The sequence below is a fragment of the Engystomops pustulosus genome, chromosome 2, assembly GCF_040894005.1.
Source record: "Engystomops pustulosus chromosome 2, aEngPut4.maternal, whole genome shotgun sequence".
Classification (NCBI taxonomy): Eukaryota; Metazoa; Chordata; class Amphibia; order Anura; family Leptodactylidae; genus Engystomops; species Engystomops pustulosus.
Window position 1 is genome coordinate 209,610,227 of NC_092412.1, and position 16,955 is coordinate 209,627,181.

A 16,955-nucleotide genomic window follows, 5' to 3' on the forward strand; every position below is an offset into this window, starting at 1 on the left:
TGAGAACTACGTATGGTCCCACCACGTCATTTTAAAGATGAGAATTGTGGTCCTAGTAGCTGCTCAGTGGCTAAGGATGTATGCAATGCTTGCTAACTACTAATAACTGTAAGATTGGACTTGTCATCATAAGGGGGTGAACTGACAGATGGGGCCCGGTTTTAGAATTGTGATATAGACATAGAGGGAAATTCCTGCTCATTCATTTTCGCTATAGTCTGTGACTGTTCAAGCCTAAACGGAATGGTTGCTGGTAGTACACCTGTGCAGCCCGACACCAAACACATCAGGAAGCCGGAACCAATGTACGATAAATGTCCCACATAGAGTAAAGCCGGATGACTGGGAATTGTAGATAATTGTAAGTATACAGATTTAAAGAGGACATTTCGACATGTCCATCAACCTCAACTCTTTGCTTCCCTTCATAGGTGTCGCTCCATTAATTCTGCAACACTTGGAATTTTTATCCTAGTGCTGTTACGTTCTGCAAGTTAGGTGGACGTCACTGGTCTGGATTAGACAGTGTGGCACCGTGCACCTAGAGGGCTAGAGAAAGAAATTCCATATGGTCTACATCTCTTACAGAATGCAATAGCAGGAGTAGGGCATCCACATATTCCAAGATTTTATCATCTCATAAATACAAAAGTCTTTGTGATGATCTTGTGTAATAGGGTTTAATGAAAAATTAATTCAGGAATTTCATGTTGGTTTTTACTCTGTGGTGTCACAGTTAGCTCGCATACTGATTTAGGTTTGGTATTATTGTTAAACTGATTGCTTCCCGTCTCCTGCCCCAGTAAAGGTTGCGTATAAATATTTGTGAATATGGATGGCTTTCATTAAGGTCAGTTAAAGGGGTTATCCATAGGTTGATAACATGGCTGCTTTCTTACGTAAACAGCACTACACCTGATTATGGCTTGTGACGGTATTGCAGCTCTGTTATATAGAAATTAATTGAACTTAGTTGTGGTGAGGTGCTGTTTTTAGAAGAATGCAGCCAAGTTTTTCCGGACAACCTCTTTTTTTATCAATTCTTTATTTTCATCAGCCCTATCAAGGGCAAAAAGAAGGCATGTGTCAGGGCATACAATCTCGATCACATCAAAAACATTGCTCATATATATAGAATATGTTATAGCATGTTTCTAAGTAGAAAAATAACATATGGAACATGGTAAGAAACAAAAACATAAAACAAATATTCCTGTCTCAAGTCTAGTACAAAGAGGGAGAGAAAAAAACTAAGCAGACGGCACAATTATCCAAGTCCGTGTGTTGTGCAACAGAGATCCCATAAAGCACTAAATAGCATCCATCTGATTGTTCATTTGAGCAGTCAAGTGCTTCATTAGCCTCATGTCCTTGATGCATACATATAGATCCATAGTTAAGGATGGAATGGATTTCTTCCAGAATACAGAGATTAAACACTTAGCCACAGTAAGGACAAGAGCAGCGTGGCCCTCGAACCCCGTACATTCTTAAGTTGCATTTACACTGACGTATGTCTACAAAGCTACAGCTGGGGCGGGCATACGTCAGCGGCGATGGAGAGGAGGGGTGACCCCTCCCCTCTCCATTGAAATGCATTAGGTACGGCCCATAACACAGGGAAAGATAGGATGTCCAATCTTTTTCCTGTGTACAGAGTTGTACGGCGCACGTTTGTGGCACAGTATCGCTCTGTGCGTCCATTGCCTTCTATAGGTCATGAGTATTTTCATTTGATTTTCCTTAAAGGTTGAAAGGGAGTTGACAAAGGCTTTCTTTGCTCTGGTCCAGATGATCTGCCATTGTTCCAATGAAAAATGCCTACCCAGCTAAGATTCCCACCTATTCATATACCCATGTGTCGGCAGGCAGGTTACAGTGGGGGAGTTAAGGATACTATAAATACTGGAGATCAGACCTTTAGTGCATGGACCACTGGCAAATAATAGCTCAAAGGTGGTCTTGGATCCTAAAATGGAAAGTAAATATATATAAGTATAATGTCTGATCTGTTGATAACAGAAAAGCCCTCCTGTTAGATCGGGATGTCTCTATACTAGTGTGGGATATGAGAGGATCTGCCTTGTGTGGGCGTCTATAAAATCTTTTATCTGAAATAATTAGGCCTGGAACCAAGGCTGAAATAGGACACACTATTGGAGAGATCTGGGGTGAAGAGGATTAGAGTTAGTGGGGTTCAGGGCATAGCTAATTGTAATTTGACTCTACGTTTGAGCCAGATCTCTCTGGTAAATTGCATAGGCCCTAAAAGAGTAGAAGGAGCTGCCTCGTGTTTAGGACCCCAAATCAAAGTGGCTGGGTGGAATTTCTCTAGTTCAGTCCATCTATTGTATGCTGGAAGCATGGTCCAGGAGGTTATATGTCTGAGATGGGTTGAGAAAGTACAGTTGCAAGTCAGGGAAGGCAAGGCCTCCATTTGAGGTACTTGCAGTCATGACTGACTTTGGATTCTAGCCAACCAAGACGTGGGCACTCTAACTGGCATTGTCTCAAACAAGTATAGTAATTTGGGCAACCTCTAATGTATTTATTAGAGGATTCTGACAAGATTTTTGACATTTGTATAATCAATGTGCTCCAATGTGGACAGAACGAAAAGCATGAAGTGGTATGAACTGGGTCTTATTGACACGGGGCATATTAACACTCACCTATGTCAAATTATAGATACATTTCAAGGAGGAAAGAACATCGAAACACATGGTTCTTAGGAAAATTGCTCCTAAATTGTTATTTTTATTGTAAATTATTTAGTCAAAACACACGTAACTAATCATAGTAGACTTGTCTCTTGACATTAAGGCATAATAAAAAAACGGTGGGAAGTGTTTATGCTTTATGTAAGCAGCTTTGTTTCCTCCCAGTCTATGTTTGTGCCGTATGAACAAGCTGTTGTTGCCCTTTATTGACATGGAAATAAAACAGACAAGATAAAATAAGATCTGTGCAGGATTAGTGTATGAAAACAACGAATGAAGAATGCACTGTGTCACCTAAATTTGTGCCAGGGCAGTGTCATCTCATCCGATTTAATCCGTGCTGTAAAACAGTGCTGGGTAAATAGGTAAGGATTCTGATAATTTATAATGGGCATGGAGATTTGTGGTCAAATAAATATCAATGTTAAAATAAATACCCTATATAAAAAATGTGCTGAAAAATCCCCTCAGGTCTTGCTGACATCATAGTGTGTACGTTGCCATCGCCACACACTATGATGTCAGCAAGCGGCTGAAGTCATGGTATATGGGGCAACAGCGCAGGGCTGGCTAAATACTAGGGGGCTGCTGGCTATATAGTAGGGGCTGCTGTCTATATACTCGGGGGCTGGCTATATATGAGGGGGCAGGGGCTGGTTATATACTAGGGGGCAAAGGGCTGGCTATATACTAGGGGGCAAGGGGCTGGCTATATACCAGGGGCTTGCTTGCTCTATACTAGGGGACATGGGCTTCTGGCTATATACTAGGGGGCATGGGCTACTGGCTATATACTAGGGGGCTGCTGGTTATATACTATGGGGCAGGGATTTTTCTATATACAATGGGGCTGATGGCTATATACTAAGGGGTGCTGGCTATATACTAGGGGGCACCTGGCTATATTCTAGTGGGCTGCTTGCTATATTCCCCGGATACTTGCTATATACCGCCAGGGAGCTGGCTATATAATAGGGGGCTGCTGGCTATATACTAGGGGGCAATTGCTGGCTATATACTAGGGGACAAGGGGCTGCTGGCTATATAATAGGGGGCATGGGCTACTGGCTATATACTAGGGGGATGCTGGCTATATACTATGGGGCTGCTGGCTTTATGCTACGGGCTGTATATACACTGGGGGACATGGGCTGCTGGCTATGTACCAGGGGACATGGGCTGCTGGCTATATGCTGGGGGCAGGGGCTGCTGGCTATATTGGGGCCAAGTGCTGGATGACTGGCTAGCTATATACTGGGTGGAGGCTGTTGCCAATGCATTTCTCAACCTAGGCTTATACTCCAGTCAATACGTTAAATAGGTTTTTTGTGTTAAAATTAGGTACCTCAGCTTATACTTGAGTAAATACGGTAAATACATCTCTATGACTTGATTCACACTTATAGTTTTGCAGCAGACATTTTAGCCAGGAGTTTATCCAGAAGGAAACGTATAACTGAAAGACTAAAAATATATCATACATGGTTAGATAATTGTATATGGCTTCAAAATACAATTTCCATATATTCTGGTCCACACTCAACTTCTGTCACTGATATACTGTATCATATAGTATTTATAAGCAGACTTTTTCAGCGCAATTTGAAAAATAAACTTAGTACTCACCTGACGCCCCTGCGGGTCCTCTTCTTCTACTTAAGAACACCCGACTCACTGACGACCCCTAGTTACAAACAGACCTCTAGATGTTGGTAATTTACTGTACTTTATCCTTAGGCTACAATAAACAGCTATAACAGTTATCACAGGTGTCTGTAATGAAGCTTTATTGTTAATCCTAGTTCTTATGACAATCCAAAATTTTTAAAATCCAATTGTCACAGAGACCTAAAACATTTTTGACTGGGGTTACAATTATAATGTATGCAACGACTTACATACAAACTCAACTTAAGAACAAACCTACCAGAACCTATCAGACAAGGAACTGGCAGGCTATATACTGGGACAATGGGCTGGATGTCTATATACTAGGGCATGAGCTGGCGGGCTATATACTGGGGGCTAGCAGGCTATGTACTGGGGAAGAGGGCTGTCTCGCTATATACTGCGGGCATAGACTGCGCTGGCTATATACTTGGGGCAGGCAGGGGGCTGGCAAACTGGCAGGCGATATACTGTGGCATGGGCGATCAGGCTATAAACTGGGGGCCGGCAAGCTCTATAATGGGGCTGGCAGGCTATATACTGGGGGGGTAGGGGGCTAGCTGGCTATATACTGGAGGGAGGCTATGACCAATCAATTTCCCACTATAGGCTTATACGTGAGTCAATAGGTTTGCTAAAATTAAGGGCCTCGGCTTATATCCGGGCTAGTTTATCCTCGAGTATATATGGTAATCAATGAAAACAAAATAGCTCTGATGTCCCACTGGACATTTTAGGATGAAGGTGCAGAACTTTATACTGTTTCACAACACTATGGCATGTGCAGTGCCTATGGCTTTGTAACAGAAAAATACAGGCGCTCTATGCTGTATGGTATTGTACAAGCTTTTACTGTGTAAGAGTTTTCTTCACACAACCAAGCCAATTATCAGGTGTAAAAAAACTGAACTTTTCAATCCATTTTCCATGGCTATGGTGCATCCATGTGGCATTTTTCACTGATGTTTGTAAACTATAGTGATCTGTGAAAAACAGACAAGACTAGATTGTGTCAAAACCAAAACCAATAGTGTAGAGTGCACAAACACAGCTCTCAACAGTTTAAATAGTTAACATCAGAGAAAAAAGAGCTAGACAATTCATTACTTTGAAAAAATAGATATATTTTTATTCTTAATATTCCAAGTCAAACACATATCAATATACAGATCATGTTAAAAATATACCAGGGGAACCAGGTGTCCCAGATGACAGTTGGGACCACCCAGAATACCAAAACGGCCCCCCTCCTTCTAAAGCCTCATAGGTAAAGACATGTCAAGTAGAATAAAGATGTTAGTGACAGTGCCCAGCAATAGGGCCAGTGAGGTAAAAGAGGGTAGATAGCAATACAGTTCCAGCCTATTCAATACCCCGGAGGTACCTTCCGGTGTATACAGTTAATGGCTTTACATATTGCACTTACCCGCAGGCATAGTAACAACAAGGAGAGGGCAGTCAGGAGGAAGGCCGAGCAGGTACACCCCGACGCGCGTTTCGCTAATGCTTCGTCCTGACATCAGGACGAAGCATCAGCGAAATTCCCCGCATGCGCAGTCCGTCTGTAAGTCTGGCATTGTCGTGCATGTCCGTGGCCGGCCCTACAGGTGCACCGCGCAGGTGCCAGTGCAGGGCTGGATAGCTCTCCATCACACCAGAGCCATGCACATAACAGATGCATGCACGGTGCACCTGTACTTTCACCCGACTAACAGACAACCCCCAGTTACAGCCGGACCTCTCTGCACTCTGTGATCTCTGGTGAAGCTCTCTGGATGCTTTACTTTAGTCATAGGCTGCAATGATTAGCTGTAAGGTGTCTGTAATGAATCTATAATCCTTATTCTCATGACAGCATATATTTTTGAAAAGGCAAATGTCACTGGGACAAAAAAACTTTTTTACTGCATACAAATTCAACTTCAGTACAAACCTAAAGAACTGCCTGTACAGGTAAAAGACTTGCCCTGATTGATACATATAGAGAGCAGAAATGTAGTAAATATACACAAGATTCATTCAGGTAATGTAGTACAATCAGTGAAATCTACCGTCACACCTTGTGAAATCGAAAGTTGGCAAAATGCAATTTAAAGGGTAAACACCATCATTACTATACTAAGTGGAGTAGTAAATTAATTATTTTATACAGGGTGCCCTCTGCATCACCAACATGCCAGCCTGTGTCAAAGGGGCGTTCCTTGGGGAAGAAATGATTCAGCACTTCAGACATTTTTTTATGTATTATTATTTTATATTATTTAAATTTTCCTGTTATAGCAGACTAGAATGTGAACACACAGAAAACAATGTGAAGCCACTTTCTATACTGTGCCTTCTATAGCCAGAAATAGTTGCAGTTTATGGTTTCCTCCATGATATGAATAGTCGTCTATTGTTCCAGAGTAAAAAGACAGGAGGTGACTTGTCCCACACCCTTTCATGCAATAAGATACTTTCATGTTATAAAGCCCACACTCCCAAGACAAGTCTGCAAGTTACTGGTGGGGTGTCTGGGGATTTGTCAAGGTGTACTTAAAATATATATATTACTATAAAACTTTCTGGATATCATACCCAGTCACCAGGAAAACAAATGGGTTGTGAAGAAGCAAAGAGGAGAGAAAGGAAAGCTGTACTGGGGACAGAGAAAGATTGAGGATGTGTGATGGGGAGGGAAAGCGTCTGTGAACCAAGAAAGAAAGCAAATCCAGGGTAGGGAATAAGGGGATAAGGTAACTGTAATAAATTATGGCTTACAAGGCACTTTTTTCCCCAGAGGAAATCCCTTATAAAATAACATAATTAACACCGACTGTATGTACCAGGCAAACCCCACCCTGATACAGATTTTGTCTCTGTGACATGAATAAAATTGTTAATGGATTCAGACTCTTGGCACCAAGTGTGTGCGGCCCTGGTGTTGGTGTCTTGTGGTGGTAGCTGTGATAAGTGTGAGCTTGTGACTGTGTCAGAGTGGCTCTGTGCAGTAGCATTTCATAGGCACGTAAGGCCCCTTTCACACTGGCGTTTTTCACGTGCGTTTTCTGCGCGTGCTTTTGACGTGCAGAACTTGCATTGCACTCTGACCCATTGTAATCAATGGGTCTTTTCAGACTTGCATTTTTTTTCACGCACACATGTGCGTTTTTTTAAACGCGCGTTTAAATCTCGACATGCTCTACTTTTGCAACTCACGCGCGTGAAAAACGCAACATACAAGTCTATGGAGATGCATCAAAAACGCATTGCACTCTGAGACACTTGCAAGTGCAATGCGTTTTTCACGCAACAATTGCCATAGAAAAGATAGAGCTCAGTCCTGAGTCCATTACCTGCGCGTGAAAAACGCTTTGAAATTGCATTGAAATTGCATTGAAAACGCACATGAAAAACTGAGACACTGAACAAACTCTGACCAAACACTGATCGCACCCTGATCAAACTCTGACGTGATCTGCAAAGCAAGTGTGAAAGGGGCCTAAGTGGTAAGGGGTACATAGCGTGGTTGTGTGCCCCCTGGGCTGTGCGTGCATGGGGTGTAGGGTCTGGGATTCTGAGGCGTTTGGTTTCCCTGACAAGAATTGGGTTGACTGGGTGTGCTGAGTGCTTGGGAGCAGAAAATAGCGTAAAGATGCCATTTTGTGTAAGTGGCCGGAGCGTAAAGGCTAATTGGCGAGGTTCCCTAGCGTAGGTGCACTCCATGATTGCACTCCAACGTGGGGTTTCATTAAAAGAAACCAATAAAGTAGAAAACTGTAGATCCTTTCAAGTGTCAGTAGTGGATTATAATATGGGCGATTTGGGTGGACTCCTGGGGGACCCATGGCCACACGATCTACCCACCGAATTTTATACTCGGTGGGTATACCTTCACCTTGTAAATCTGGTCCTGCTCTAAATACACATGTACACTAGGGCCAATTGAAAGCGGACAGAAGGGACACTTGTAGGGGTTATAATATTCATACAGCCAGGGCCGGCACTAGCACTCGGCAATTGCCAGGGCCGATAGCTGTGGGGGGGGGGGGGGCACATAGCTGTATCTAATGAAAAAATTGGGCAATGTTATGACTGCTATCACACATTCCGGTTGAATTGCGCTTTGAAACCCATTTTATTGAAAACAGGGAGGGTCTTGTCCCATTTGCATATCCGTTTCAACTTAAATACAGTTACTTGCGTATTATTTTGAGCTTTCAATTATCAGTAAAAAATTTCACTTTAAGTCAAAATCATAATTACTTGAACATGTAAAGCGTAAAGGACTTCCAAATAAAAAAAACAACTAATATGGGGACTACTAGTATTTGTTTATTTTACACACACATATATATATCCTAATAATAATCATGCATAATATGAAGTAGCATGTGCCTGTCATTAGCACAGATAAAGAACATGACAGGATTTGTTAGTGTCAGACTGAATGAGTGTCCATACCATACAGATACTACACTGCTATTTTGGCCTTTACATTATGTGACATGTGTGGTAGATTTATGGGCTGTTGCTACACTAGGAGGAAAGTGCCGGCTTTGATCAACATGAGTGAAATTATTTCTATTAACAACTGGCCTGTCCTTGTAGCTTTCAGGCTGAATTACTTGTGTCCTGTAAATGAGGAATGACACTTCCTGACCTTGATCTAAAGACACTAGAAATGTGTATACCATCTATACTCCTTGAGAACTTATTGTTTCTTTTATGAAACATATGCACTGTAAGAATATTATATATACATATATACACAATGTATCAGAAAGCTTGGCTTATGATGCAAATACATACCTGATTCCTTTTGGAACCTGACAGCAGAAATTGATCTAATATACCACTACGAGAATGTTGTCAAGGGGATTAACATCTTCCACATCGTTCAGTGGTGGCATCGTTCAGAAATCAAATTTAAAGTGCGCTGTAAATTGGTTGTATACAGTTGAGGAGGCACAGAGTTTTACACCAAAGTCAAGCTCTCCCTGCCTCAGATCACAAACTTTACTTGAACTGATGGTCTTGAATCTAGAGACATCACTAACAAGATCTCCTAATGATGTCACTCACAGGGAAGGAAATGTTCAGTGCTGTTGAGAGCTTGACTTCAGTGCTTCATGAAAATACATGGTCAGGAAAGTGTTTAATTCTGACGACAGGTTGCCAGCAGCCTGATCATGTATTTACCTCTAGCAGGGGATTTCAGCTAATAATGTATTTAGCTCACATTGAATTTAGCTCCAATTTAACCGCTTATCTGATAATCATCCAAACATTAACATCATAAGAGCAAATGCTTCATGCAGGCAAGACATTCCGCCAAAGAGCATTCCATGTGATAATCGTCTCCCTAGCATAGTCATATAAGCCAGCCATACTCATTAGATGTGCAGTGGTTGAACTTCTTCATTTTGATGGCGCTCCAGATCCCCCCTCCTGAAATTAAACTCCCTAGTCCATACATTCACTGGGATATAGGCTACTGTGCCATATGAGTGTAGCAGGAGCCTTCTCCCATATCCCATTTACTACACATGCATTTCTTCACTAATTTGTTATCCTATGTTGATGGCCTATGCACACAACTCTAACAGGCCTGTCTGTGTTCAGCTGCAGATGGTATATGTTATACCTCCGATCTGGAACCATGCTGCAATTTTTATTAAAAATACAAGTCATTATGGAATTATATTTACCTCTGGGAAAAAGTACCAGCAGCAAAGTTTAATTTTAGCTCACATGTATTTACTTGAAGTCAGAGTACTGATACTGGAGCTGTTAGTAATGCTACACTAAAGACATTGATAATGGGTAATTCTTTGGTGGGAGAGATCTTGTAAGTTACCCGGGGACTGCCTGTATAGAAATTGTTAGAAGAATCTACAGGAAAATGTCACAGATGATCATAGAAGGGCCAGTAGTACACTCAGTGTTTTTGTCCACAAATCGTGCTTTCATTTATATTGCGATGTTAGATTGTACTGCAAGGGGTTAATAATTTGGTGCACGACCAAAGGTTTTGAACTAGCTGGTCAGATGTTGGTCAAATAGAACTCCATAGACCAGCTTTTTGCAGCACTTAGTTTCGCAGCACTTAGGCGCAAATGTCGGAAAAGGAAGCAAAGAAGGGAAAAAAATCCCACTTCTCTGGCGGAAAGTCAATAATAAATGTTCCCTAAAGTAATTTTTTTTTTAATTAAGAGAAATCTCCCATCAGATTCAGGCCTCACGTACATGTATGACAGGAGGGGTGGGGTGAGAAGCGCTCATCATAGAAAGCCGAGCATAGTCAGCCACAAAACAGCAAAATATAGGACGTCCCATTTGCACAGCGGCGTCACAGTGCTGTGACAAGAACACAGAGTGCTCACCCCTCTGTGCCCGGGTGCCATATACCTCTATGGGGGCTGTGAGCTGGCCTTTTGCGGGCAGATCATGTCCCCAATAATGGGCATGTCCATGAGACATCACTCTGGGTAGCTTCCAGCAGTGTGAATACAGAAATATGTTTATTAGCGCCTTTCCTCTGCAACTTTAGCCATAAAATAAACTTTTATCTTTATGTAAAGTACTTCAGGGGGCGTTACCAGAGCCCCACTGGGATTTTTGATAATGACACACCCCTCAAAGCACTTGTAACCCGCTGATTTCCTTAAAGATGTTTCTTCCCATTCTTGTGGTGGACCTTACATCACCTCCACCAACTGCATCTCTATGCATCCTCTCATAGGTGTTTCTCCACCTATTCTGGCATAGTTGGAATTTTTTCTCTGGTCCCACCATTCCCAAACAATTAGTTAGATGTTAGTCTCAGCCTCCAGCATGCTGAGCAGGCAATCTACTGTTAGGTGACGAGTCCTCGCCTGAAGCCGTCAGCCTACTAATAATATCAGCAATAGTGACGGCTAGAGGGAACATTCTGCACCAGAATCAGTGGAGTGACGCCCACTAAAGCCAGCAAAAGCTAGATTTAGAGGAGGTGAAAGATACACTTTAATAAACACACCTCTTTAGGGTGATCATAATAATTATTATAATTCTTTATTTATATAGTGCACACAGAATATACAGCGCTGCACAGAGCTTGCCAAATCAGTCTCTGTCCCCAATGGAGTTCACAATCTAATCAACCTACGAGTATGTTTTGGAGTGTGGGAGGAAACAGGAAGACCTATAGGAAACCCACGCAAACGCAAAAAGAAAATTTTAACTCTTTGCAGATGTTGACTGTGGGACCATAGCATTAGGAGAAATATATTGTGCGTCAGTGTATGATGATATCCCCACTGCTCCGGATACATAAAGATGCTCCTTACACTTACTCATGGACCACGGGCTATTTGGAAAAGAGTCAAAAGGGACTAAAAGCCTCAATAAATGTGGCAATAGGAATTTTGGACAGCTTTTTGTTGCAAATAGAAGTCTGGCATAACTGGATCCCCAACTTCTCCCCATTGAGACTAGTACATGTGTATAGTGGGTACATCATCACTGCAGGACAGGCGGGATCACAAAGTGACTTTCCTTCCGTTGGGGGAATATAACATTTAGTTTGCAATGTGATCGCTTTCCCTGCACTAAGGCCGATTTTCAAAACACTGGACAACCCCTTTAAAAGAAACCTACCACTTAAAAGTGGTAGGTTTATACACATATACATGGCACCAGCTCAGGGTGAGCTGGTGCCAGAGCATATTTTTGTTAGGGGAACAAAGCCCCTATCGCAGAATTATAAGTTATATTAACTTATAACTCGGCGCACCGCACTTGGGCACGGCGCACCATGCGCCCGCCCGTGCGTGCGCCCAATTCTAAAGTGCTGGAGAGCCGGTGACGCCACCGAGCTCTCCGGCACACACGCGCCTGCGCAACTTAGCACGGCCTGTTTCCCCGAGTTATAAGTTAATAAAACTTATAATTCTGCGATAGGGGCTTTGTTCCCCTAACAAAAATATGCTCTGGCACCAGCTCACCCTGAGCTGGTGCCATGTATATGTATATAAACCTACCACTTTTAAGTGGTAGGTTTCCTTTAAGTTAGCCCTGCATTTTTAAAAGTTATCATTGCCGCTAAATTAATGACAAATTCTTTTTCCATATCAAATTCTTCCCATGACAGATGAGCCTCAACATTAGAGCATTTTACAAACAGTTGATGTTTAGACGTCACCAGATACAACCTGCTCAGGAGAACACTACTACACAGATCTAAGGCTGCGGTAACAAACACCAAGTCACAGCGCAATTCCCTGCCAATAATGAGTACAATAACTATTAGCTCTGTGACAAATATTTCTGGTACAGTCTGCCAATATGGACAGAGTCCAGGCACTGAATTACAAGCCAGTCCTTGTACAAGAAATTCTCATACATGCACCATGATAAATACTAATGTCAAACTAATGGTAAACTGTGTAAAACTGCGCATGTAGCAAAAGTGCCAAGTTAACGATATCACTCCACAATGCCAAAATATCTGCAGACAACATATCATAGGAGAATAGCAGGTTGATATTAATAATCAGAATAACTTACTGTATATTATATCCAATTAAAGCTATGATGATTCTGGGTTCACAAGTCCAGGGTTTGGTCCTACTGGTGACTGGCAGCCTTTTATATACAGATATGGGGGACAGTCAATCGTATACTAGGATTACAGACAGGATTGCTAAACTGAGACGGGGGAGGAATATCAACAGGTTGTACAGTGATGACAATCTACCCTGTTTCCCTGAAAATAAGACACCCCCCAAAAATAAAACCTAATGCAATTTCTTTGATGCTTAGAAATATAAGGCATCCCCTGAAAATAAGACCTTGTGACAGTCTTAGCTACAGCCCCCCCACACCATACAAAAGTATTATAAGATTGTCTAGAAGACTGCAGCACGTTGTGACATGGGTGATTAATTCATAGGATAAAATCACTGACTGTTAAGTTAAAATTGTGCTATGAGCAGGCTACATGGACAAGAAGTCCTCATTGTAGGCAAGTGCTATTGCTAAAATGTGAGAGATTGGGGCCAATGATTCCAAAAGAAGGGGAGTCACAAGAAATTCAGTGTGAAATTCAGGATTTAATAATAATAAATACCGTAATAATAATAATTCTTTATTTATATAGCGCACACAGATTACACAGCGCTGCACAAAGCATGACAAATTGGTCCAGAAGAAAGTTATACGGCCTTAAAATACTGGGATCTGCAAATGTACCATAGATTGTTGTACCAGGAAGTTGTCACCAGAAGTTCTTGAAGGAATTCAGCGTTTGTCTGGTTATGATGAGGTTTGTGATGTAATGACTACAGAATATTAATAAATGTTGATTTTGTGCTCAACAATACATTTTTGTACATTGAAAAATAAGACATCCCCTGAAAATAAGACCTGGCGCTTCTTTAGGAACAAAAATTAATATAAGACAGTGTATTATTATAGGGGAAACAGGGCACTACTGATACAAGAAAAGGCTGCTGACAATGTGATCACAAGAACCCCTTTATGTCAAGTAGTAAGAGTTAGGCTACATGCACACGAACGTATGTACGCTGGGCCGTAGCCTGGCGGGTATACGTTCGCTGCAATGGAGAGGAGGAGGGGTGACCCCTCACCTCTCCATAGTGATACATGGCGCACGGTGCCGTTAAACGGGGAAAAATAGGACATGTCCTAAATTTTCCTTGTTTAAGGAGTGGTAACCGTATCACTCTATGCGCCCATTACCGTCTATGGGGGACGTATGTACAGCTGCTGTATATATGTCCCCCTACAGTCGTGTGAATGCAGCCTTACTTTGTATTCCTGTCTGAATAGCGCTGCATGCTACTACATTACTCCATATAGAATAAGACAGCAACTTGTAAAACATTATTATGTTAATTCAAAATTGTTTAATGCACCCAGGATGGACCCGGTCCAATACAGAAGCAGGACACTCTTATACCACGGGGGGTAAAGTAGTGAGTGTTTGTGCATGTGTGGCCGCACAAATCATTCACCATAAGTCAACTGGAGACAGCCACGTGTATATCATATAACTTGTAATGGCCGGAATACCCTTCTAGAATGTCCCTGGATAAAATGTTTTCCAATTGCTGGTCTCATCTCCTGTCCTCTCCATCATCCCTGATGACCAGTCCTGTAAGCTGGAGATAAGATCTTGTGGGTTGAAGGAACGTTGTCCATCAGGGAGCTGCAGCAATGTCTCAGCACCCAGGAGTAAGGTCTGAGAATGATGACAGCAAACAACAGGCATCATGTGCAACACAACTCACCTGCCGCTCCTACTCTGCCAGCCTGATCGCCAACACAGGGTGACACTATGTCTCATTTTAAGTTACCATTGCAGCCAAACACCGGCCTCATCAATGACCTCTACTCAAATACTACATCACAGGAAGACTTCAGTGCATCAGAGACAATGGGACACATTTACTAAGGACTGTGCGCCAGTTTCCTGACTTTGTACGTTCTTTTAGGTGCAAACTGCTTGCACAGGTATTTAAGAAGTGCCTGTGCCTCATTTGTGTCACACGCAACCCTTTTGTGGTGCAGCAGCACTAAGCATCATGCAACAAGACTTAGGGGGCGTTTGGGTGCTCAGTCGGACCGTGCACCAAAAAGAAAAGTGTGGTGAGTTGTCGGGAAAGTGCAGGGCGTGCCAGATTCATAAAGAACGGTCGCCAAAAGTCCTGAATTGTAAATGTGCTCCAATGTTTGATATTCTGATATTCTTGATATTCTTGATAGTTGATATTCTTCAACTCTTTTGGCTTTGCTGTGCTAGAAGTGAGTGCTGCACCACTTGGACCCGTTATCACAGACCCAACACAGACCCCAATGTGCATTCGGCCCTGGGGACCTACAGTCTGTTTAGTCATCTTGGTGACCTACATCATACAGACACTTACAGTCCTCATACAGGTAAGTACAGCATGAAGTTACATGCCACCAGCAAACATAACCAGGGGCACTGCCAAAGTCCCAGCACTAGAGATGAGCTGTCCGAACCTTAAGTTCGGGTGCATCCCACACCACCTTTACATATTGCCAGATTCCGCCAAATTGAGGCCCCTAGCTACTAGCTGTGATTGCTATAAAGGGCACCCTGGCCACTCACAGCCATGGTTAGCACCTAAGAGGGTCAAGTTGCTAGATTGCTGCTGCCAAAATGTCCGGGTCGTGCAGGACGCACACAGACATGAACGCAAAGTTCGGATCCCCTCATCTCTACCCAGTACTAGTTCACAGGGGAAAGATGAAGGTATTGTTTTTTATGCTACACTTTTATACAATGGGTATACACAATTAAACTTTCCACTGGATGACAGGAAGCAGAGATTCTAACCTCATGGAGGGATTGTTACAGACAATATACTGGTAACCCTGACAACTTTGTTATATGCACTAGTAGGATTACTTTTAGTGAGCCCCCTGCCTGTACCCAAGTCCCTGCACTCACCGGCATCATAGAAGGTGTCCAGCACCTCGGTCTCCCCGAAGTCCAGCTCCCCGAAGTTGACGCTGGTGAGTTGCGCCCCCTCGCTGTCGCAGGCACGGCGCAGGCAGTGCAGGGCTCCGGACTCTGGGCTGCCCCCCATGGCCGCCTTCAGGCTGTCATTCAGTACATAGACGACCCGCAGGGACCTCTGCTTGGTCAGCCACTGGGCTCCTTCTCCTGAAGATGGGGGCTCGGTCAGGGCACAGGCTGCGGAGCCTCCACATGGGGGGCTACACTGGGGCTCCCCGGGCAGCGGCTGCTCCCTGGCCCCCGGCTCCCCATTAGCCGTCACTGTCCCGTTGCTCTCCATGCTGCAGCTTCTCTCCCTCACCATATGGGGAGACTGATAGGGAAAGTAGTGGGATCAGTGCACGGAGCACTACGGGGGTCACCTCATAGTATATCACCTGAGGATGGAGAGCGCCCTATAACACCGGGGTACCAGTGCATAGCCTGCGGTACTGTGCACACTGTGCGGCAGAGTGCGGCGTCTCCTGAGCTCTGCGGCAGCTGGATGTTCTTATCAGCTGCTGTGTGTGCGGCTCAGAGCTCGTCCTGAGGGCGGGAGCAGCTCTCCTCCTCCTCCACCTCACACCCTGCAGGGGGACCCCGGTGTCAGGGACAAGGGTGCGGCTACTGTACAGGGAATGGGCTGAGCTCCCAGGGACTTCCTCTCCCCAGCACAGGGACCCGGCCAGAGGCAGACACCTCCTGTACAGAGAGACCTACCTACAGTAGTGTGAGAGAGCCACCTCACTCATTACTGGCTAGGGGAATCAGGGGTCAGAGACTGGGACTGTCTGAGACAGAGAGGCCTAGAGCAAAACTACAACTCAAGTGCAGAAATGTAGCACAGCATAACCTGCCCTGGTAGTGGGGAAGATGGATATTCACTCCAACAAGTGACAATTATTCAATTTTACTAAAGAAAAAACATTGATACTGTAGGAAAAATGACAGAGACGCGCCTGTTCTTCAAATATCTTGTATTGTCTGACAATAACAAAAGGAAAAACTGATGGGATTAATTAAACTAATTTAGCAAATAAAACTATAAAATACATAAC

General features: G+C 43.3%; 1 protein-coding gene across 1 annotated transcript in view; it reads right to left on the reverse strand.

Moving 5' to 3' along the window:
* Window positions 1–16,497, reverse strand: part of MAP3K15 (mitogen-activated protein kinase kinase kinase 15) — an 85,012-nt gene extending 68,515 nt beyond the window's left edge. The window contains exon 1 of the mRNA XM_072137955.1: window positions 15,850–16,497. Coding sequence (XP_071994056.1) covers window positions 15,850–16,222 — 373 coding nt within the window. The 5' untranslated portion in view covers window positions 16,223–16,497. The remainder of the gene's footprint in view (window positions 1–15,849) is intronic.
* Between the last annotated feature and the right edge of the window lie 458 nt (window positions 16,498–16,955).